This window comes from Haemaphysalis longicornis, unplaced genomic scaffold (genome assembly GCF_048455015.1).
Source record: "Haemaphysalis longicornis isolate Haplotype H1 unplaced genomic scaffold, Haemaphysalis longicornis Haplotype H1 scaffold_6, whole genome shotgun sequence".
In the NCBI taxonomy this organism is placed as follows: Eukaryota; Metazoa; Arthropoda; class Arachnida; order Ixodida; family Ixodidae; genus Haemaphysalis; species Haemaphysalis longicornis.
In genome coordinates, this window is record NW_027526407.1 from 145,925,360 (window position 1) to 145,950,875 (window position 25,516).

Sequence of the window (25,516 nt, forward strand, 5' to 3'; positions counted from 1 at the left end):
TTTGCTTGTTGCACCAGAAATATCTACTTTCCGTTTCTGCTTTGCTTTGTAACTTTTTTTTCGAAAGTGGTTATCGAATGCGTTTATTGCTGCAACAAAAACAAAGCGACCAATAGCCGCTACATTGCTATATTGATGTAATTCGAGCGCTCAAAAAGCGCCAAAGTCTCGGGAAAGAGAGAAAAAACTTTTGGGTAGTTTCCAAGTTATGTGGTGGACAAGAGCCGTAATTTTTGGCATTGGTACTTTGTGACCGCCTGTTTTAAGTACTGCATGTGTTTGTTGACTACGCTCTGAAATCATTTAAGATTTAGAAAAATGTCGAAAAAAAGTGTTGGATGATCCCTTTAGGGCTGAACTCGTCCGCTTTTCCCATTTAAAAAACGCGAGAATGGCTGTCAAAGGCCATACTTTGTTCTAGTGACCTCCACTCAGCGCAATTATCTCCCTGCCCATATCAAATCTGTAGCACATGGGTAAGTGGATACACGGAAGGATTCACTGCCACCTGTTGGCCGAATCCCACCTGCAGGTTGATAGGGTAAATGCTGGTAATAAATGACTCTAAACGACGATGAATGTTAACTCTAATGATAATAATGGCACTATTGTTAATTATAAATGATAACGACAGTAAAGAAAAATTGCTCACAACATACCGCATTGATAAACAAAACTTGACTACGCTGTTCGCGCTGTAAAACACCCCCGATAATATTAGCCATAATGACCTCCAAATATAGATATAATCTTGATGAAAACGTTCACATTAATAACAGAGCAGAAATAAAATCTCCCAGAAATTACAATACTACACGAACAAAAGTGTTAAAATTGAGGTTTTATGGAACGTGCCATAGGGAGCTGTGGAATATACTGGCTTGTGAACGATTAAACATGCATCGAAATCTTGCATACTCAAGAGTTTTAATTAAGAAAATGTTCAATAATTGAAAGCAGACAAACGCCGAAACCAGTTTAGTGAGGTTTGACCGCTAGCTACAAATATATGGGGGAAGGGGGGGGGGGGGGCGGGGTCAAATTCCTACCCTTCATAGTAGCGCACGTGTACATTTAATTTGTTTTCGAACTGACATTCCATTGAACAGTAAAATAGAGGATACTGCATTTCTCGGTCGAACAAATACAAGCGTTCAGGAAACGGTAGGAACTAACGAAAACTTCGTACAGCAACAGCACGTGCCAAGGAGAATAGTACGTTTCCGGACAAACCATAATTTGTCATATAACGAGTTCGCCTCCTACGTTCCGGCTGTCACTTGCTTCCGTTAAAATGGGAAACAAAGAGCAATGATGGAAATTTAAAGAACATGCCAAAAGTAAAACAAAATAGCTGCCTCCCACTGCGATCTGAACTACTGCGGACTACTGAATTTCCGTCGCTATTCTATGCGTAATTGTCCTTGTTTTGTGTGTTCGCTAACATCGGCATTTTGTGCTGCGTTTCGCAGTTGAACGTTTCATAGAACGTACTTAAATTTGACTGCCCGCTCGCTTAGGCATACACCGTATGAGTGGCAAACCATACGAAAGTAAAAAAATACTGCGCAGGTGTTACGTACTCCTTACATTTGTACGCAGCACAGTAATGTATCTCGACTGATGAAAAAAAAACCTTTCACGTGAATGTGATTGCTGTGCAAACGCGCTGGAGAGTGATATTGTAAAAGGTTCGTGTGCGCTCATCTTCAACGGCGATGTTACCGAGTGCCCTTGTGCGTATATTCCGAAATGTACTGCGAAATGTGCGACTCAGAGCGCCTAAACTACCAGTAATCACACGACCGCTCCTGTAGGTCAGATATTCCACTTTCACAAAAACTATCATTCTGCTTCTTGTGGTTAAAATCAACGGTATAGAAAGCAGCAGTATATCGCTAGGCCCGTTCTGCCATCAAGACTTTTGCCAACTCTCTGTATCCCGGGCGCCTATTGCTGTGACAATAATGAAAACGCTTTTGTACAAACGAAAATCCTAATCATAACATCACTACGTGTACGAACGTAGGGAGGACACGTATTCGAAATATTTCCCGGCATAAGTGCATTGAGTCCGGTAGGGTTAATTTCGGCTGTTCCGAACGCGTGCCGGAGCCCCGATGAATAATACAAATCGATGAGTGCTTTCACGGCCACAACATGGTCTTGAAACACTGATCTGACTCACGGTGCTGTTGAGGTGATGAAAAAATAAAGAAAATGCCAAATTTTACCGGTAAGACAGTTTTGTTTTATTTTCAGGAGTATAATATTGGCAATAGGAGTTTTAAAACAAGCAATCTGAGGCCGGTCGTCAGCCGCAAAGACAGCGAAAAAAAAAACAGCTGTAAAGCCCGTTGTAATGTTAATTGTCTACAGCATGTCCGCTACGATATAAAACCGTAGCCTTGCCTGATTTCATTGCGATCACAAGCGCAGAAGTATGAAAAATCAAGAATAGAAAACAATTGTACGTTATTGCCGTTGCTATTTGGTCTTGGCTATGATCGCGTCCGATAGTTTCGGCTGCCTTTCGCGGAAATGGCGTGGTTCTTCCTGCCACTTTTTCACACAGTGAGGGTACAGGCCAGGTGTGCGAATTTTATTATCTCTCAAGTAACGAACGCAGTTGCTATTTTTGATCTGAGAAACATAGCTAAGAAAGTTCCTCACAGAGCACTTTCGTTGGGTTCGCTTCTTGATATATTTCTCCAACCGCTCCCGCGGTGCCAGCGTTTCGACTCGGCTCATTTGGACCTTTGAGCGGTATAGGTAGGCTGTACCCTATTCAGTAGATAGGTATAGTTATTTTCGATACATGACCCGCTACTAGTCGACGTATGTGGTTTCCTCGTGCAATCACTGACCCACGCCCACTGAAGCTAACAGAAACATAAACAATAATTTACGCGATTACTTTAGGTATGAAAATGTGGCGCAGTTTTAGGGGACCATGAAGACAAAACACAAGTTTGGTTCATTCTAAAGACTGCGTTGCGTCGATATATAAATGATACCAGTTTTATCGCGAATTTCCAAACAATCGCGATATTGAAGAAAACACAAGAAACACTGGCGTATATTCAGCCACTTCCGGCGATTTAGCTATGGCGTCACATAATCTTGCTTCTGCGACTGCAGACCGGTCACTTGAACCACAGCCAAGAAACATTACTGAGCGATTATAACAGTGCCTTTAGTTCCGTTTGATGGTATTGCTTGAATTATAACTATGTTTATAGTGCAGGCCCATATTACGCCACTCCTGCCTATATTGCGTCACTGTGGCGCGAAATTTGAGTTTCTCAATATTCCTTGCGCTTTTCCGGTTGAAGACGTCTTTCGTGACTGGAATGGCGCTGACTGCGTTACAAAAGCGTTACCTCTTTCAAAGTGAACGCATTTGTCTTTTGTATCGACCGCACATTTAGCTGGAGTTTATATTGGGCTTGTGGAATCCTCGTAAAGCAAGTTGATCTCACGCGGGAATTTCGGCACGCAAGTAATGAGGCGCTGCTGCGATAACTACGGGGGCGCACACGGCAACACCACACGATCCGGGCACGCGATTACGGCATACCGGCACCCAGAGCGGAAGCAACAACCACCACGCGTGTCATGTCGGGTCGCGTAATGTTGGACAACCCACCGCGGGATGTGCCGTCGGTGTCATCGTCGACTTGGAATTATTCAGCAGACACGACCTTGGCCCGGCATCCGGAGTCTCGACTCCGGATGCCTGATCCACAAGAATGCATTTCATTTGCATCCTTCGCAGCGTTGTGGACAACAGTGCTCAGGTCTTGCGCCTTTGCCGTTATAGTGACGAACGTGTGCCTGCTCTCAGATCACACGTACCGTGTGTTCTTTCTGCTATATTCAGACTACAGAAAATACAGCCGCAGACCGATTTTTCGGACCCTCAAGGGGTCGAGATAGTGTCTGGCAAATCATGCTGTCTGAAGGACGACTTCCCGCAAAAGAAGTCACTTTATTTATCGAGCGGCTTGAAAAACTCGTCAATCGGTCTCTGCAGGGTGCTGCGTTGCGGGACGATTAGGCCATCTTCTATGTCGGCGAAAATGACCATATGTGACTAAACGGCTGCCCTGGCCACTGACGGCGGACTTATTCCCTCCATACGGTTTGCTCGACGGTGCACCATGCGGTGCCTGCTATCGTACCTATATTCGAGATCAGCTAGCGATACGTATAGAGCGCGGGTTCTAGGCCGAAGGAAAAAAAGTTGCAGCGATGTTGCTGGCAGTTTTCGGTAGCTTTTGTCTGGCGATCGAAATAAAAAGTCCGGAAAAACGCACGAGAGGAGGTTAAAATGTCGGGCATTTTTGTCGGTGTTATACATTGACTCTATGGAACGCGTGAAGGTGATGTGGCAGAGTCTGCATATCCAGGCACGTCCGGAAAATACCGCGTCCGAAAAATCGGTTGGTGACTGTAATAAAAGTAGCAACACTGCGCGTACATAAAAGGGGCTCTGAGGAGAATATGCAACTTCGCAGTATTTGAGGGAACTAGCCTTTGGTACCTCAGTTAGCCTCATTCCAGCAACGAAAGACATTTGTTTTATTTGAAGAAAACGTAAGAAATATTTAAAAGAACGTTCAAATTTTTGCAGTAAAGTGACGTAATATGGGCACGAGTGACCTAACATGCGCCAGCACTAACAATATAGTTTTCAGTGTGTTAACCACAGGTTAGATTTCAAGTGATGCGATCAAACGAAATCAGAGGCCCCAGTGCAATCGCTACCTGGTGTCTCTTGGCGTTGACTTAGCTCGGTGGCCACCAACCACACACACAATACTCTGTGAAGTCATTGAGAAATAGAGACAGTGGCTGCAGAGTCGTTACTGCTTCATCTATTTTCTTTAAATATCTTAAGTATTTTTATGAAATTTCGATAAAATTGTTAGCATTTTTATCGGTAGAAAGCAGCTTTTTGAATGAATGAAACTTGTATTTTGCCTCGGTGGCCTCTTAAGAGCTCTTTAAAGGAACCCTGAAACACTTCCGGTAAACGCCTTCACTTCTTTCGGTCCTGGGGCACGGCTAAAGCTGTAGTTGTCGCCGGCATAGACCGGCACTGTGTGATTTGCTCGTCGAGGCGGAGACGTCCTCCAGGTTCTGCTCTGCTTTTCTTTAAACTGGCTATCGAATGCGTTTAACGCTTACTGAGATCAAACCGTCCGATTGCCGCAACACCGCTTTACGGACTTAATTCAAGAACGCAAATAATGCCAGGAGCGAGAAACAAACAAAAATCTCCTGAACACGTTTCAAAGCCATTTGATGGTCGTACAGCCGCTATGTTTGCCTGGGGTATTTTGTGACCTGTAATCTGAGCAGTGGATGCGGTTATTTATGTTCTAGAAGCGTTTCACATTTTGAAAAAACTTTATAACAGTTACAGGCTCGCTTCAACTCTCATACCACACGTTGCGTCCAAACAGACCAACTAGAATCGATGTTCACGATGGTCCAACAATCGGGAACATACAAGAAAAAAACCAAGTAAATGTTTCAGATTGAGGTCCCTCGAAGAAAAATAAAGCAGTGAAATTCCTTCATGCCATTTCATTGTCTGCAACCGCACCATTTGTTTTGCCCACCGAGAACTATTGAATAATGATGGGAGAAGAAAACATTCCCAAGAAAGTTGTGAGAAGCGGAAAGCTTTCTCACATAATAACTGCGTCGAATGCGCGTAAAAACCTTCGCTTAAAACTGCGTCCAACGTTCGCTGAAAGTGCGTTGAATCGATCATCAAACCTTCGAAGACAAATCGCAAACGAAGAGCGAACCATCGCAATAAGTAGACTCATCTACGAACGATACAAATTCCTACCGATACGTGTTTTATAAGATAAAGGTACAATATTGTACTCCTCCTCCATGATCGATGCGTGTATTGTCTTATCTAGAGCCGTTTCTCCTTCGCGATTTTCCAGTAACCATTTTGACAGAATGGATGTCCGGTTTCACGCGCGCGCCGAGTGTCCAGAGATGTTATGAGAGCTTTTCGGTCGACCAACTGGTCGATGAGGGAAATGCATTAGTTTTTTGACAGCACGCCATCGGTCCCAGTAAGACAGCTTTCGCTTTAAAAACGAGGGAATAAGGCGCTGGCACAGTGGAACTCACTCTGGGGCACTTGAAACATGGCGACGGTGAAGCCGGTGACGATGTCGGCGAGCAGGTACTCTTTGACCCGGTACGTCCGAAGCCAACCCAGCACGGGCAGCAGCCTCATAGCCGTGTGCTTGAGGTGCTGCGTGTTGCATTGCGACTTGCCGATCCGCTTGATCACGTCCCCGGGCACCGTTTTGTGCTTGGGAAGCTGGATGTAGGTGTCGTTGAAGCCGGCCTGCGCATGCGCAAGTCAATGCGAACGTAAGATCAGAGAAAATAACTTGCGGAGCGAACAGCGTCTAATTTCAGCGTGCCTCCTAGCTCGCATTTACCGTGATTTATATTACCACGAAATGTGATCTGTACCTGGCTCCAGCGAACAATCTGCCCATTTGCAACGACGTGCACATAAGTCTACGTAAGTATTTCTAAAACGTTTCTAGGCCATATAAGCTACAAATAATTTAACATACAAGCTTTCCCGTCGAGTGCAACTGATCTGTTTGGTACCAGAAAGCTGGCCAAAGCACTTCTTCTATCGTCATCAATTATTTCGTTGACACTCGAAGGTTAAGATTTTGCTACTCCCTCTTTGCTGCACAACAGTTTTGCCGTGACCTATAAACGTCTGGCAAATACTGTAAATTTGTAAAGAAGATTCTTTGGCACTGCGTTACCCCGCCGCACATATACTTTTCGTGGTTTCGTATCGCATGCGGTCATAAATCATTGAAAAGTTATATGAAAAACAGGCTGATGTTTTTGTGTGTGTGTGTCAATCTCTCCGGTTCACTTAGTAGGTAAAATACTTGAGGACGAGTATTTCATCCCACGCCGTGAGGCATGCCTGGCTCCGATGGAAATGCGATCTGCGCGTAGATAAATTTCCTGCCAAAAATTTTAGGCGATGCCATAAGTTCATACAGGCACAAAGAATTCTACAAACAATGTTTGTTCTCCAGTGAGACTGAAATGTTTTGTGCCGAACATTTCCGTTCTTACCGTCATCAAATAATTTGTTCGCACTTCAAGGCTTAGCTTCTGCTTTGAATTTCGTGTGGCCGATAAACTTCTCGCGTAGCCAAGAAAGTTCTGGCAAAGTACGCACGCACGTGACTACGCATCTTGATTGTGGTCCTCATGACAATCCTTCCTTTTATTTGTAAAAAACTTTGTCCCGACTGATGTGGGGAACAAACGAGTAGTTGAAGCATGACCTCAAGAAAAATAGGGACTCGTGAGTACACAGTACGGAAGCAATCGCCTCTGTTGTTATTTGTTACTAAAGCCACAATTGTTACTTAAGTAGAGTGCAAAATCGCCATCACGATCGTTGTATTTTTTATGTGAGGCCGGCAAGCAGACACACGGTGGTAGCTGAGACGGGTGAGGAAAGCCACGATGGCTAACCTACGTGTACTTTATTGATAACAGCAATATTCCGAATAAGGGGGTGACCAATTGCACCCGTGCTAATCAGAGCTAAAATTTTCTGTGCCCTGGGGCAGTCACCTCACGTTTTAAGGAAAATTTAACGTATTGTGTATTCAAAAACTGTCATCAAGTTTTTCAGTTGAGCTGATATTGTTTCGGGTCTTCCGTATCTATCAAAAATTTTTGAAGTGCGTTCAGCTGGGTAATGATTCAGTATTATATCGCCAACGAGCATGGTTTGCCTCATCCGGGTTTACACATTGCAGAAACGGAAATAGATAACATTACACTGATTTCTGATAGATCACGTTTCAATTCCTTCAATTTATCGGCGTAATAATTCAATCCCACGCTAAAGGTCACCGTGGTGGTTGGAGTTAGTGAACCGAGAGCGCTAGGGGATATGTCGCTTCGACTCCATCACTGGCCTGAAGTAAACCACAGAGGTGACACGAGCGGTCCCTGGCGTATTGCCTAAATGCTGATCTTCCGATTCCCGGAGGGGATGAATTTCAGATTCCACGCGATAGTCATCGGCCGGTAGACGAGCGGTAGCATTTGCTCCAATGCCGGACCGAGACCCGTACTTCTAAAGTGAGAACCATAGCTTCTCGAAGCACCTGGGGAAGAGCCAAATCTCCGGATAATGTTTTGTCAGTCATCATACTTGCGTCTTTCTATTTTTTCTTTCGCCAGACTTCTGAGTTTTGCGTCGGTTTACACAGTCAATACAATTTCCAACTAACTCGCTCGGTTTCCTATTCTACTGGGACGCAGAACTCCTCAACCTTTTCGCAGAGGCGCAGTCTTTCATTGTTCCGATCACAACCACGCTGCCGACATTGCTGGCCACGTTAAAAATCTGACGTGCAAATCATCCCGTGAATGTATCTAAAAAGTAGGGCTGTACCTAATGCGACATGGCACTGTATTTCTCTACAGGCGGATGCATACATCGCACGTCCCCGTTGGAGAGCCAACGCTCTCAAAACGCGGAGTTTTTTATGTTCTCTCCTGGCGACGAAAGCACGCCGCTCGGTTTCTGCTCGGCTTCCAGGTAGGAGATCAGGCGAGATTAGTCACGAACATCCACTCTTCTAAGGAAGGCCTGTCGCCCGCCACGCGGGACGGCGAGCCCTGCACGCACCCACAACTGCTTCCGAGTCTAAGAGACCCTACACGTAACCTCGATGGACCCGCCCAGTCATTGTGGGCCAAAACGTGACGCAGCTTTCAAACGGGGTAATAGGAATAGTCTACAGCGTCTAATTGTGCCCAGGGTAGAGTAGCTGGCACGAGGTTCCATCGCCCCGTCGTCGGGTTCTGTTGCACCAGGGGAATAAACGAAAGGCCCGACGCAAAACGTAAACACATTCGCGTCAATGCGACGAGAAGCATGTCCTGCGCACTCTCCTTGAAGACTTCTCACGGCCCCCACAATGTGACGCTCCAGAGACTAAGCTGGCGAGACTAGATAGGCGCCCCTTTTGACTCGGAGACGAAGATTGAGCCGTGGCCGACAAGCATAGCCTTTCAAGCTGGCCAGACGAGGGACCATTCTGGGCAACGCGCAACGAACCGTTCATCGCTCGTCCGCCGTCCCGCCTACCCTACACAAAAGTCGTCCTCTAATGGCTGTGCTGCCGTAACTAAATAGGCGTATACTTGTCCTGGCACACTCGCTTGCCGCCCGAACGGGTAACCAGTAAGCCCCGCTAGTCGCATGTGGTGATTGTGGTGCTAAGAAGGTTTTTCTGGCTGCGGCAGGAAAGAAGAAATAGTTAGAGCCAGTGATGTCTGCGTCAGCTCGCCGGTGGGCATTGTGCTGCGTTATGCGATCGGAGTTGCAACGCAACCTAGAATAAGTGGCCCCACCGCAACGGCACAGATATACGACTCATCCATTGAATACGCGCTTGCTACATAGCTATACATTGTAAGGTTCTTTTTATTCTCATGGGTCTTTTACGAAACATCGGATTCTAATCTCCGTTGTTTTGCTGCGAAGGGACATTATAGCTCTATATATTGTTAAAGGGCCCATCACTTGAGGAGTCAATCTTGTATCTTTCACATAATAGTTTTTGTCTGCAGCAGCCCGCCGAATAAATTACCTTGCAGTACATCTGATTCTTTTTCTAACTAATATCCACCCATAACAGTTCAGTCAAAGAGAATATCCACTATGGCCTGCTTGCTGTGCAGTTTTTCAGTGATTGTATGTAAGTCATTTATGTAAGCGCGTACAAGGTGGTATATATATCTGTAAGGAATCCGTAACCTATGACATACTGCTGGGCAGCCCAAAAGCGTGAATATACATTTGGTTTTTTTTAGTGTGGCAAAGTGTATTTTTACCATCGTATACACCGACAAAGTGAGTGTGAAGCCACCTCCACCTTTTTTGCCTCGACCGAACGCTTTTTTAAGAGTGCAAACAACACTGTTCTCTCTCACTGAACTAATGAACTGAGACTTATCACTCACTCTCAGACGACAGAAACAATTACATCAGTGCCTAGAATAATAACTGGATACGGGTGAAGGTATAAAACAGTGGAAAAGCATTCATGCCATTTCTTCGGTTCCCAGCAACCCTGACATCAGAGGTTCCCTTCTACTACCATTTTGCTTCCATTCAGGCTTCCAGGTGGCAATATCAAAAGGATTACGATAAAAACATTTAGTACAAAAGATGCACACTACGCGCTTGGCGCTGCAGTCGCGAAGTTTGACATTTAAACGTAATCGATGTGCCTTAATGCAAGGCAACAACATAAAATCTTCACTCGGAAACCCGGCAATTTGTCGGGCTCCCCATAATTATTATCGCCCCATAACTTACATACCAGCAACTAATTTTGTACGTATCGCGCATTGTACGCTCTTTTCCAGAAATACAATGCGCCGGTCATCATCATCGTCAGCCTGTTGGCGTCCCTTGCAGGGAGGCCTCTCCCATGTTCCTACTGCCGACCCTCAAGTGCATTGTATGCGTATTGTGGATAGGCATTCTATGCCTCCGAATTTCTAAAATTTTACCCTTCCGCCTAGTGAATTGTGAGAGCAGCGGCTTCCAGATAGTTGACTCGTATTTTACACGATGTTATCTCTCTGTCTTCAAGAATAGCAGTAGCAACTGTTTCACCGAGGACGTCACTGACCGATCAGACGTCTGCTTTCCTCGCCCGAAACCTTCATCGTCTTCAGGCGTCAGCAGCCCGCTCAACCTTCCCCACACAAATGCACAGCAGGCAATCACTGTTCGATGACATATGAGCCGAAGGTCTCACGCGAGGCAAGCGCAATGTATCGAAACTGCAAGTCCCGAACTTCCTGGTAGCCCCTCCTCCCGGTTCTCGCCTTATGTTGCGGACAGTATGCGATATTCGACGGTCGGGAGCGAGGCACTCAGACAGCCAAGCCAATGCACTGCACGCAATTGTCAACACGCGGATAAATCAGAAGCACGAAGACGGGCGGCCACGCCGGCTTCAGGGAGATCTGGGCCAGGAAGTTAATTGCCCGAGATTGTTGGGCGACACAAGCAACAGCACGCTATCGTTGCTCCTTGTTCGCGTCCGTGTTTCTCGTCCACGCGACGTTCGCGAGAACTACCGCGAAGGCCCCTGTCTGTTCTGCCTGTCAGGCCAGTCATCGGTGTCGGAGCGATTTGTATTGTAGAACGCCGCGGCTGTCAGCAGTGAAGAAATAAGTGCTGTCCACGCGGAGCGATTTGCGCACGTTCTCACGCTCTTCGTGCGTGTGCGCGGACCGATATCTGACGACGCTTTTGCGTTCCATGAGAGTCGGTTCGAGGAAATAGGAAACCGCGGGCATTCTACGCGCCCGTGTGAGTCGTCGCTCTCAGTATGGTGCGGTGGTGAACGCCTGCCTGAACTTGACGCAGGGGTGTGAGATGAACGGTATCCATAGCGTTCGTCTGGTTGTAAGCGGTGTCGGTGGACTGAACTGGCGCTTACGTCCTCCCTGAATATGCCACAATGTCATTTTTGATGTTGTGCAGACTGCTCTTGTTTGTTGTTTTTGGTTTTGATGCACAAGTTGTTAGTTTGTTGATCTACTTTGATTAGCAAGAAAAACTTGTGAAACTATCAGCGCTTGAAGGCCTCCTAAAAAAGCGCTAAGGTGATTCCAGTCAAGAATTACAGTCAAGAACTACAAACTGCTCATTGGCAGCTTTTTTATATCTTATTAAATTTTACCTATTAATTTTAGTTGTCTGCATTATAGGAAAATATGTTTTATGCCATGGAATCGAAAGTCCATGAAGCGAAAAAGCCGCCGTCCGGGTACCGGTGTCTGTAGCAGCATAACGGCTCTTAAACCTACGTTACTGCGAAGAGTTCTATAGCTTGTGCTTCGCATAAGAAACACAAAGCAGTGAACGCTGCTAGACAATGCCTGTACATGCGCATTGCCTGCAGCACCTTCCAAGGCAAGAGCTTAGCACCAATTAAAATCGCCAAACTCGAAAGCGCAACTCGCAGCGCAGACCGTGAAAGTGTACTCAGCAGCGTTCATTTGGACATTATTGCTTTCGCGTTCACAAATCTCAAAAAAAGCTTGGTGTCATCTGAGTAATTTCAGGTTTTGAAAAAAAAAATTTTAAACAACTTTCAATTCTTTCCACCGCTGATTGCATTGACGCGATCTGCGTCTTAAGGGAACTCCACAACACTGCCGCTAAATGCTTTCATCCTTTCCTCCGTGTCCCGAAGCACTGCGAAAACTACACCTATTGCCAGCCCGGAGCGGCACTGCGCCATTTGCTAGTCGCAGCAGATGCGCTTTCCATTTCTGCTTTGCTTTTGGTAGCATTTTTTAGGTGGCTATCGATTGCGTTTATCGCTGAAACTAAAAGAAAGCCGCCCAATAGCCGCTGCACTGCTGTAATGACGCAATTTGGGCACTCGCAGAACGCCAAGCCCGAGAAAGAGAGAAAATTCTTTTTAGCAATTTTTGAAGTTATGTGATCGGCATACGGCAGTAATTTTTGGCTGAGGTACTTTGTGACCGCCTATTCTAAGCACTGAGTGTGTTTGTTGACTACGTTCTGAAAGCATTTGGGATATATAAAAATATCAAAAAAAAGTGCTGCAGCGCCCCTTTGAGGAGACGCAGATTGAATCAATCTGCACTTCGCGCGGAAAGATAACTATTTTAGCGAACGTTGAGACGCCTCAACATGCAGCGTAGGACTCCGTGTTAATAACACTTGGGGATCCAAACCAAAACTTGTCGTACTTTACCCCTCCCCTCACTACACCATTTTGTCCTTCCAATTGTTCCTGTTCTCAAACTTAACTTTACTCGGACCGACCATCGCAAGTACTTCTTTGTTGGTTACCATACCGTACCCTTTTACGAAGATAATAGTCGTATTTTTCGAGAAGGCTATTTTACGCACGCTCCCTTACCTGCGTGAACGACGGCCGATGAAGGCCATAGCGTGGACAGTCTTGAGGATTCATGGCGCAGCGATTGAAGGCGTAGTCTCTCTTGACGGGAGGGTTCGGGTTAGGGCATCTGCACAGGCACAAGAGAGGGAAGGATAAGACATCAATGTAAGCTTGCACGGGAGATGGGCACAGGCTATACATTGCTCAGCCCAACATAGCACTCCACCCTAGCCACAAAGGGAAATAGACGGTGCACTTAGATCAGAACAGTGATTGCGGCAAAGCAACCCAGCCGAGCTTTACATGGTTGTAACCCTACGTCTTGCTTTAAACGTGGTTCTCCTTTCGAGTTAGAGCCGTGACGATATTCTGGCAAGGGTAGTTGAGTAAGACGCCCAGGAGGTTTTGCAGACCATGTGCCCTAAACTGCGTGACTCAAAAATAATGCGGCAGCCGGTAGCTTACGAGCAGTGTGCAATATTCCTTTGAAACAGTAAACCCAAAATGCTTCTTTTAGCGTCACTTAAACCTTTCATATATTACCCATTTCATTTATAGTACCGTACTTACCCGATTCTAACGCACACCTTTTTTCCGCAAAAATAGGCCGAAAAATCGCATGCGCGTTAGAATCGGATACAAAACCGAAACTGCCGAAACAGCTGAAATTTCGTTCCACCCATCGCCATCTCCATCTCAAGATGGCGCCAAAGCTTTTAGCAACAATTTTTCGGATCTAGGTGCCTAGGATTTTCTGTCGGCGGTAACACAAATCGTCAAATTATTCCACTTGCGCGCTTGATAACAGCAATGGCAGCAGCGGCAACGAAGGTGCGCCACTTCCGCGGCTTACGAGCGGCTCCCACGCGTTCACAACGAGCGGTTGGCTGAAGCGTACCCCTCTGGAGAAGCTCGCGGGATGGGCGTGCAAGGCGTGGGCCACGATCCCATCGAACATGGTTGAACGTTCGTTCAGAAGTGTGGCATCGCGAACGCGCTTGACGACATCGATGACGAGATGTTGCGGTCAGCGGAAGGCGACAAGGAGCTCTCGGAGAGCGACGAGGAGTGAGATGAGTGAGATTACTTCGGGAAAGAAATCGCCCGTTTCTCTCGCATTCGTTTTTCTTGCTCACAAAGTTCCTTGCGCGTTACAATCGGAGGTGCAAGTTTTTTCGGTTTTTTGCCTGGAAAATAGGGTGCGCGTTAGAATCGGGGGCGCGTTAGAATCGGGGGCGCGTTAGAATCGGATAATTACGGTATTACCCTTCTACGAAGGGGAAAGCCTTCGAATAGAAAATCACCAAAAGGCATCTGATTTTATCCCAATGCAAACTACACACTTCAGCATGATAATTATCTTTTACTGTCATCATCACTATCATCATTTTTTTTCTATCTTAGTTTTCTGAAGTTCATTCTTCTGAAGTTTTAATTGCCTGAAACTTCAACGGGTCATCTAGTCATTGCTTGTTGATTGACCATTCGCTTGCGAGAACATAAGTGAACTCATCATCAGCCTATATGGCACAAGGAGGCGTGCGGCAGCCATCAGTAGACGTTAATTTATAGCCGCCGAGATAGCTGAGTGGATATGGCGCCGTACTGTATAATACTGTACTGTACTGTATAATGCTGTATAATACTGTACTGTGTAATAGCACGAGTAGTCACCGCTTCATCACCGGTCATGGCTGGCTTTCTTTTCTGACAGAGGCGACCAACAGAAACGTTCACAAATAGACGATTCCACAAATGTTACAGAATCTCAGGCTACATAAATGAATCTCTGGACATTCCCTATGGCATGACTTACAACCGAGGTGCAGATTAAACGCGCAAAACCGCATATGGAGCTTGTGAATTTTACGCGCTGTTTGCCCGCCCCTTCAGATTCCCGGATAGTTAAGTGAAGCGCAATTGCTTCGTTGGCGTGGAGAACCGGTTTAAACCCTGCTTGCCAGAGTACTGTCTTAGTAAATATGGGCTGAGGGGTCCACATAAGGTATCACACCACCATGTTGCTACTCCGCTGAAGATTAACTTGTCGCATTTAGAGTTGACTTTCGGTAAAAACTTAACCTTTAAACCAACTCTGTTATTACGCCGTGTCCCCCGTCATCCTGGAGGTTGCTTATCAGTCACGCCGCTCAAATACGCGCTTAGAAGCGCCACGATACCAGAAGATTCCTTTAAATTCATGTTGGCACCATTTCATTTGCTTCTTGCTCGGATTCCCCTCGGTGCGAGCCAGTGTACGCCAGTGCGATCCGGTGCGAACCGGTTAATAGGGCAAACACGCGTGACGACACTGCCTTGACAAGCGTGTTACTGGAAACAAATTTATTGGAAGTGCGCCACTGAACTCGGTGGAAACCAACCGCGAAACTGCTGTGCACCGTCGCTGCGAGGCACCTGCGCTCCAGTACGAATATAGACGCCGCTGGCCTTCGTGTCGTCTGACTTACCACTGCCGCTTCATGCGCACCCGTGCCGCACGTGTTGGGTGACCTTTCCTGTGGTGTTTTCCACAAAGCGCGCCCGGTGAATGGCTGCGCACTAGCTATCCTTTTTGAATCTCTATACCACTCGTCTAGTGCAGTTGACAACGCCTGCCAGAATTTCTTGATGCAACCGACTGACACAATTTGCTGCTTTATACCAGCAATGTATCTGCCAAAGTTCCGCTTAACCCGTGGAACTTAAAAATTCCGCGCGTGAGAGGCTTAGATGCACTTCAAACATCCGCATCATCATCATCATCATCATCCTGTCGGTGGTCACTCCAATACAAAGGCAACTCCCATGTTCCTGCGGCCGTTCCTGTCTTGGGATGGCCTACTCAATTCTTTGCCTGCGGATTTCCTCATTTCACTCTTGCACCGAGTAATGGTCTCTTTCCACTTCTACTCCCGTCCGCTCTTCCAAATGAATCAATGGATTACCACTCGTAGGTTGTTTAAACCAATCAATGGCCTTTCGCTAAGGCAAGGTGTAATTTCGACGCTCAGGACCTCTTTTTTGTAATGTGTGGCTTTTTACTGTACCCGTGGCTTAGAACAGCAAACTGAGTGAGTTGGTATGAGTTCGTAAAAAAACTGCGAACAAAATAAAGACTTCGGAACAAAGAATAGACAGTTGGTGTCGTCTAGACACATTTGTTTATGATCAAAGATTTTCTCTATTTTATTCGTCGCGCTGCCTGGAAATTTTATCCCACTCATCCGCCTATAAAACACGACCATTCATCCAAACCTTCCCCTCTGTGGGGCACAAATTCAATTCTCTCCTTGCTCTGACGCCTTACGCTGTATAAGTGAATGAACGTAGTCTACGAAACGGGTCGGTGCCGGCAACATGTCATCTACCAACGTAATGTCGGGCGGGCCCCCCGCCGTATACCATTAACGCAGCGCCGACGGATAACAACGCGATTCGACCCAATTCGTATATGTAACGTTCGGTCGGAGGCGCGGCAGTTACGTCGTTCTATGTCCGTGTTGCAACAGGCCTAGTAACGCCTCCGTGCTCGAATCGTAGCGGAAATGGCTTCCTCTACACCGCGGCACGCCCAATCGGTCACTGGTATTCGCACGCACGTGTGCCGCAGCTAACTCGCGTAGCGCGTCGCAGGAGCGGTAAACAAAGCGCAATTTATAGAAACGCAAATGCTCGGGGGACGTAAATGCGCAACGTGCGTGAACGTGGACTAGGAGACACCGAAATCGAAAAGAGAACACGATGAACAGCATTTTTGTTAGCGTAAAATAATTTACACCCGTTAGAATGTAAATCACTCTCTATGACTAACACTCTTACACCCTGGCAAAACAAAAACAAGAAAAACACCCTTTAAGGTGTTTTGTCGTTCAAGACGCCCTTGCATCCTAGCAAAAACACAAGAATACACCTTTCCAAAAGGCGTTTTTTCTTGGTTATTACACCTTTTCAAAGGGTGTCTTTCTTTCTGTTTTGATAGGGTGTAAGAGTTAAGGGTGTTGTAGATTAAAAGTGGTTAAATCATTTCACGCTGTAGTAGCGGTATAGTAGTTGTATAATAGATTTAGGCGTGACTGACAAGTTCTGCCGGTTGTCTGAGAAATTTGTGGGAACCAATAGCATTCACTTTACTCTCCCTCTCCTCTCCTACTTCTGCCGGCTCTCCTTTATGCAGTCCCTCTAAACAGAAGCCATTGGTTTCTCTGCGCTGCAGCCAAGCAAAGCGTCATTTTCCAGCAGAAATATTATACGCTCGGCTCTGAAGGCTACTGCTTGCGTCGACAGGATGAAGTAGGAAAAGTTACATCGACAAAACTTATACTCCTGCGGAAAAGCCCGCTCTGTTGTAAAAGATTGGCAGCTCTCCATTTAATGCAGGAATCTTGGACAGAGAAATACTGCTCAAATTGACCGTTAAAACGACAAACGACTCTATTAATACACCGAGTTTCCTTTACTTGTCGGGGTTAGTCCACAGACAAGTTGCAAGGTTTCCGGATATCCCGGTTGTTATCAATAAATTGCCGCCGTCTGCGGAGGGGGTATGGTTACAGAAAACGACAGAAACTCGTGTTTTATTGTACTCACCCAGAAACAAATTAAATTACACTTAGCCGCTAAGACGACTCTTACACTTTTCTGATTTGCATCTACTTTTTACAATTACGTAGCTCACAGTGAAGTTTAAAATATTCTGCAATTCCCCGCTGCTGTCAATACCCGGGCTTTAACGGAAATGGAACAGGTACATGTTTTAGGTGCGGAGTACATTAGGACCACACAACGTCCATCCGCGCCCGTGCGCATAGCATTTACAATCGCAAAAAATCCCACAGGCACCGGCAGGATTCGAGGCTGTGTCTGGTACACCAGACACAGTTAGTGCCATTCGTCTTACCCATTGGGCTGCGACCGTCAGTTAGCACCCGAGAGTCAAACGGCTTACTCCCTCGCCTGTAACGGTGCGGAATACTTTAGGACCTCCCAATGTCCGTTCACACCCATCCATGCGCACACCACGATCAAGAGAAAATCAAGCGAAATTCGATTTGAGTCGTGAGCTGCAGTTTCATTTAGAGAATAATCAGGGTGCAACTCAGGGCTCAAATCGAATAACGGTCGGGGCGCAACGTGGATGTCACTCGGGGCGCAACTTGGATGCCATTTCGAGTCCCCTCACTCCGCACCCTCGCCTACATCCACAGAGTGGAGATGCTGCCATTTTTTTCTGCTAGAAGATAACTCAAGTCCGTCCAAGTTTGCTTTCGAAAATTCAGTCGCCAATTTGAAACAACGCGCTTGTTTTGTGCACTTGTTGCACCCCGCGCAATGTCGCTGGTTTTCCTTCTTCAAAGTGAGAAAGGCACTGGATTCTTTAAGCTTTGCGTTTCGGTGACTCGGGAGATCAGGAAATAGCTGTGAAGCAACATGCGAAAATTCTACTGCTGCATCTTCATGAAGTACATTCGCTAATTAAGGGAATATATGATCACGCATGTTACGTTGCACATTTAAATCGTATTTGCATGTGAGTTGGTTCGAGTAGGGTTGCAACAACATCAAAAGCCTGTGCGCTAGTCTCGGCACCCAGCGCATGCAGCGACAAAATACTCCCCGCACGCGTTCAGGTCAGGACAACTGCTGCACTAGAATTACAGCCTTGGCTGCACAATTAATCATATTATCCTCGAGCGAAAGTCACAGATATATATATATATATATATATATATATATATATATATATATATATATATATATATATATATATATATATATATATATATATATATATATATATATGTATGTATTTATATATGTAGTGCAGCATTTTCGCTCTCTTCCTGGCTTGTCCAGCTAACAGGTGCGCAGTTATGGGCCTCCACAGTTACTAACAGCGACAAACGCTTCAAAAACACTGAAACACTGTCGCCACCCAACGAATGCAAGCCTGCTGCTTTTGGAGTGGGCAGATCCGAATAATTCAGTCTCTTGTTTGGCGTTTCATGTTACAAGTTGCCTACGGTCGCGTTCCGAAGTTTCCTGTAAACAAGGAATATTCATCTGTGTGCAACTTGCCAACGAAAGTTAGGCAGAGGAGGAAATGAAGTTTAAAAATGTCGCCAGTATGTTTTTTAACCAATATGTGCAGTATTTCGGAATATTTCTAAGCCCTGAAAACGTTTCTGGGAAACAAAAAAGTCAATGCACAAGCTTGACATTCTTGTGTGGCGGATTTGTTTTAGGAAACAAAGAAATAAAGAGTACTTCGCCAGCTTTCTAGCATAAAAAATTCTAGTCAGATTCAAAAGATACGCTGCTATTTTAAATTCTTCGTGACCTAATAATTTTTCCCTTGCCCTGGAAACTTTCCACAGACTGCACATACGTGCATGCAACCATACATGCACGCACCCAACCATACATGCGAACATGCATAGGTGTTATTACGTCACGTTCTGTTGAACGAAGACGGCCACTCTAGGCCTTGACTTCGCTTCAAGGGTGAGTCCAGAGTGCTGGCATCATTGAAACGCACCATGAGAAATTAGGTGTCACATCGAAAAACAGGTCTTGGGCAGCAGCTGTCCTTTTTTTTTTTTTCATGTAGTAGCTCTTTTGGTCCCTCCCCAGTGATCTGCCTCATTGCGGGCCCACCCGAACTTCTGGCATGTGGCCGTACTTCCGCCTTCCAGTACAACATGCTGTTAGGCTAGTTGGTTCGGCATCTCTAAGCGGAAGAACTACGCTTGATGAACAGGACTAGAACGAGGAAGACAGGACTGCACCAGCCCTGTTATCCTCGTTCTCCTGTCTTTGTTCTAGTTCTAGTCATTAGGCGAAGTGTTTCTGCGCAAAGTTCCTGTTTTCAGCCGACTTCGACATATGTTATTTCCTTCTCACATTTTCCGATTTCGAAAGGACAACAGAAATTTAATACCAGTACAGTTAGGGATGCTCTGAGGTTGCCCATTATGCAGGGTGACTAGGAAAACCGCCGAGTGACAAGGAATGCGAAACATGTAATGTACATGTCCCATTTGCTGTCATATTGAAACATCAGCAGTAAAAACATCTGCACTGTGATTCATTCAAACAGGTATGTAGGAAAATAACTTAGCAATACTGCTGGCGCCATTTGGGAAAAATCACAGAATCTGACTTGAGTGGTCCCACTGTCATCTATCTTTTCCAGGTGGTAAAGTGCATGCTTGCTTGCCGATTGTGAGTTGATGGAAGAGCCATGTTTCAAATTAACAGCGCTATGGAAGCTGTTGCCAGTTATATTCACCGCATCTACTGAACAACAAGTGCACCAAACTCTATTCTTACCAGGCGCCCACGGACCGATAGCACCACGTGCCAAAGCTTGTTTCTTTGCCGCAGCATTGACAACTGCACGACATATAATTAAAACTCTCTCTGTTGCGCGAGCGCTGGCACCCAAAGTATTAAATTCATCTTCATTCTCTTTCTGTAGGAATGTTATCTTGTGAACTGCTCTTTCCCATTTATAAGAGGAGAAAAGAAAATACCGGAGGCCGTTTGCACAGGTCGTTGTAAGTAGAACTCTAGGCGAGCCATCATGTGCAAAGGAAAAGTGTCTGCATGCACGAGCTCCCACTTTTACGTCAGCGCGGACTGATCTCAGCGTTGCCACGTTATGTGGAGACTGGTCGCCTAGACTGGTGCTGCTTTCGACTTTTATACAGCATTGTTGGCGCGGTGACTTGTTTTGGAGCACACGCTGACTCCATTGCCCATTTCGTGATCACTTGGTGACTTGATTGCGCACTTCCTCTCGGTGGCGCACGCACCCTCAACGCAACCTTCATCTTGTAGACTCATTATTTTGATTGTTGTTTACAAACCCGGTTGAACGGCTTGTTCTCACTTCATACACTCGACAACCTTTTTACGAAAGGTCTGCTAACGGTTGTCACTGACACACGTACCATCGATAACGAGGGGAAACGGGGTGATGTTGAACATCAAGAAGAGACCATTTTAGATAACTAAGAAAGCCCAATTAGCGGGATATTGTTATCTGTAGGCCCAACAGGCACGCAAATTTTAATCAAGGGCGCATACTGAAGGAACCAATACTTGAAACATTTTCACCGGAATGTTGTGAAGCTGGCTGTCATTACTGGTAACAGGGCAACTGGTGTAATTTGTAAAACTTCAGAACATTTTTTTAAACAGTTTTGAATGGTAGCCTTTCTTGGACCTCCGGCCTTCTTCGGAACACATGCGCACATAAAACTGTTTATTTTTTGAGAGCTCAGATTGTGCAGCCCTTGGTGTTTCTGCACACAAACTGCAATCGTGAAATCGAAATTATCCAGGCTTATCTCTGTCCTATTTGTCAATATGGAGCGCTGGGCTACGTGAGCCATTGTACTCGTTGACACGACCTGATGAGAGATCAGGAGTAAACGACCGATAACCAGATCTACCCCGCACAGTTCCGCCCAGGAACGGCCTTAAAAAGGACAAGGCACAGTTTCTCGGCCGGTATGTCACTTTACGACGCCGCGGTATCTGCGTTCCGGCCACTTTAACACCCGTGTGCAGCTCAGGAAGTAGTTTCGAAGCCGTGCTCGTAAGCGGAATTTACGTACGGCTAACTTCCTGTGACGGAGGAATGCGCAATTCTCTCCTCAGTGGTCACTGCCACCGATAGTACGATAAGGCGTTGATAAAAACAGCAGCATCATGCTCTTCGCATTAGGAATCTGCACTGCATCTGGCGCTTTTGCAGAGAAAATGGTGGTTCGTTGGTCATAGTTTTCTGTGTCGACGGTTAGTAACAACTGGACAGAATACGCTTCGCGGCGACGCCATCTTTATCACGGGAGCTTTGTATTAATAAATGCGGCTGGCATGAGCACATTGGGCTAACTCGCTCCTGTGAGGTTGGGAAGTTGTTTCTTCACCACAGGAGCAATCGAACGACCGGGTACTCCCTCCGTTGCTACACTAACACATCGAGTGTAGATTAGCTTTGCTATGAATGCGTCATAGATATTTCTCCAAACCCATCATTAGCGGCGAGCAAACCAGGAGCAAGGTCTTCGAGGGATTACGGTTGCCACTGTGTGCATCTAAAGAAACACAGGGCAGGTGACATGGCATTGTTTATGCACTACAATTCCACAGCGGTGCGTCCAAACGCTTCACCAATAATCACCGTGGGAGATTTGAACATCAATATTTCGCACACATGGAAGTGGTTTATTAGCGTCGTTCCAAAGTAATCCGGTCTCGTATGTCACACCAATGTAAACAGTCCAACCGGGGGGTGTTTTGCTGGCACTCCCCAAATACTAGCCGTGAACATATTTAAGATTACTAAGGCTCGACATGTCGGTGTGTACTGCGGTGATCATAAAGTAGCAAATACTTTTTTGAATTAAAATGTTGTCACACGGTGTGTGCACCACTTACGGGGTATTTCAACGGCTTCGCGGGCCACTTATGCCCGCAGGGATGAGTTATCTACATCAATAATTTTTCTAGAGATTTCCAGGAGGCACGTGTCTTGGATTTCTCACTTTGTCGTCACACAGCGTGAAGTGGTCGCGATAAATTTAATGCAACGAGGTATATTCCTCCAAAATTTGGCGGCGGGCCATTACAGGATTCACTGTTGCGCGAAACATGACCGACAATGGCCTATTTGTAATAACCGCGTCGTAAGCCAGTGCCGTTACCAGTAACTACGTGTCGTGCTATCTCCGAAGCCGTTCTCTCCTGCATTCCTTATGGCGACAAGGTTGCATTCATCCTTGAAAGCTCTCATACGTCACCCGACATGAAGCCAGGCCTCAGGGAAAGATGCAAAACTCTGTTGTCTTGGGTTTAGACATTGTGTTGGCTATAGATATTGCAACGATTTATTATGATCGTAGGTAGGCCGGGTAGAATACTTGTACTATCTGTGTTCTTTATTCTGTAAATTCAAGATTTCGACAATGCATTTTAAAGCTTCAGCATGTGGTCCGCGGAGTCTAAGCTCGGCAAAAGATGCGGTGGTTTATAATGCGACGCTCATGATGTAAGAGCGATGAAGAAAAAGGGCGGAAAGGAAAGGGACGTGACTTGTCCTATTACCTTGTTTCTCATCCTCTCGTTTTCGCTGCCACATCAATATTCCAGAAGTCTATAATCTGCTTTAATACAACATCCTCGCTTTCAGTGCAGCCCAAACAGTCTATTCATGTACGTTATATACTGGAACGTCGGTTTACATTCCGATTATTTCGCTTCATTTATCCCCAGCACCACCGGATCAAGGTAGATGTAGCTGCCTGCAGTCGCGTCGTGTGCCAACGTGACAGGTTGCCCAATCGTGGTACCCTAATAAAACTGCGAACTTATGCGGCTAACCAATCATTATACCTTAAATTACATGAAAGAACCAAGGTTATAAAGCGCTGAATGAAATAAAAAATCTCTGTTTTATAACATTCAGGAATTTCAAATGGTGGTAAGCAGCCGGTTACGGCAAGCCTGGCAAAACCAGGCTTGCCCCCTCTTGTAACGAGTCGTAAACTTAACATACAATATTGTAATTGTGGTCATTTCATCGTCTCTAAAAAGTGTGGTAAAGATCAGGCTTTCCGTGGACCCCATATACCCAATTTTGAAGCTCCAGCAAGGGAACAAATATTTGTGTACATGAAGTTCACATTTTCACTCGGAAACGGTGAAACTGTAAAATTTTGATTCAATTGAAGATCTTACAGAACCCCTTGTTATTGCAGCACAAGAGGATAAAAGTCGAACTAGGCTGTCCAGGATCGACAATTGACGAATAATTCTCAGATGTCTGAGCAGGAAAAAATAATTTCTAGGCGTCAAGCGTTTACGTTGCTGATTTCCCTTCATATCAAAAAATAGCCAGAAGTCCCCAATCGAGAGCAATTTTCCCATATCATTATAAAACGCTGCGGGCACACCAACCAACTAATCAGCACCTGGACCCTCCCTAATCGACAATTCGCTTAACATTCCTCACATCTCTGAGCGGCGCAAAATAATATTCAGGCGCAAAGCATTTATATTGTGAATTTCGGGTTAATCCCAGAAGATAGGCAAGAGTTCCCGCTTCAGAGCGATTCTGACAGTTCTCCGCAATGCTGAAGAAGCAATAAAAAGTCGATGACACATAAGTTGCCCTTTCAGAGCAATTTAGACATTTCTGTGTAATGCTGCAGACACAAATGAAAACTTTCTAACCCGTTATTTCTCATTTTAGCGTGATTTTGACAGTTCAGTATCACGCTGCGGAAGCAAAAAATAAATGATAAACAAACGCACAAAAAAAAAGTTTCAGCTAGTTGCATCCCGAAGGCCCCCCGACTGTCGTGAAAAAGACTCACGGATTCGTGTTCACGCCTGCGTTCCCGTCTCGGTACATGGTCGCGGATGAGAGAGCTTCCTATTTTCTTTCCACAAACGCACGGCTTTCCACACAGCGCGAAGAGCTGGCAAACACTGCGTCGTGTGCGACATTGAAAGCGCGGGCTTTGGCCTAGTGCCTAAATGCGCCGCCACAATCGCGTGGGGCCGCTGGCGTCGCCCGCCGCGCTCGGAGACTCTCCGCTCACTGGCTACGCTTCGCCGGCCAATGGTAGCGACACGCGGCGGCCATTTTGAAAAGCCTTGCATCGAAGCTTCGCCCGCGAAGGCAGAAATCATGCTCGCACTTGCTCGCACTGAGCAAACAGTAGGTATTGGTTATTTTATGTGTGCGGTCCTTCGTGGTACAACAGTGGCGAGGTGAATGCCGGTCAAGTTTCACGCGAAGAAAATGCCGTAACAGGGTGCTTATTGTATTTGAATGGAGATTTTAATTCACTGCGTTACAGCCACAGCTGACGGAAAAAAGGAACGGAACATTTCGCAGTTGTCTGGCTGTGCGCGAGTTTGAATCCGGAGTAGGAATGATAAAAACGTACTACAGAGTCACTTTTCGCCTAGTTATTTTTTTCTATCTCCCGTGTGTTCCTACGTCGCACAACCGTGGGAAGTTCACTGTTTATCAAGTTTTACGCGGAGGAAATACCGTAATGGTGCGCGTGTTGTATTTTAATGGTGAAATCAAAGCACTAAGTTGCAGCCACAGCTAAGAGAAAACGAAGGACATGCAAAACGGCTGGGATCGAGCCCGAACGGGATTCGCACTGATAAAAATGTATTACAGCTGCTGCTTTCGCCTGCGTTCGAGTAGGCACATTTGCAGTTTGTTGTGTATAGGTTTTTTGCAGTTGACTGATAAGAAATCCAGATAATGATTCACGTTTGCGCACTCAACGCCGATAAGTCTCCATCACCTGTGGTATCGCAATATAGCTTATTTTTATAGTACAGTAGGGAACCATTCATTGTGGATTGTTTTGGTTTTATTTTATTGTCAGCGCACGTCTGTCTTATACCGGGTTGAAGACGTGACGTGCTTTCCTCCTTACACTGGGCTGCTCCCGGCTATGTCGTTTTATAGGGAT

General features: G+C 45.9%; 1 protein-coding gene across 4 annotated transcripts in view; it reads right to left on the minus strand.

The window, feature by feature from the left end:
* The window catches only part of LOC144141178 (prestin-like), a 246,122-nt gene that overhangs the window by 18,707 nt on the left and 201,899 nt on the right, over positions 1–25,516 (minus strand). For 3 of the 4 annotated variants that reach the window (XM_077672739.1, XM_077672741.1, XM_077672737.1), the window contains 2 exons: positions 13,026–13,134; positions 6,163–6,385 (listed from right to left, as the gene is read on the minus strand). In XM_077672739.1, the coding sequence (XP_077528865.1) occupies positions 6,163–6,385; positions 13,026–13,079 (277 nt within the window). In that variant the 5' untranslated portion in view covers positions 13,080–13,134. Of the gene's footprint in view, positions 1–6,162; positions 6,386–13,025; positions 13,135–24,391; positions 24,550–25,516 lie in introns of those variants that run through there. The other variant, XM_077672738.1, reaches the window with a different exon arrangement.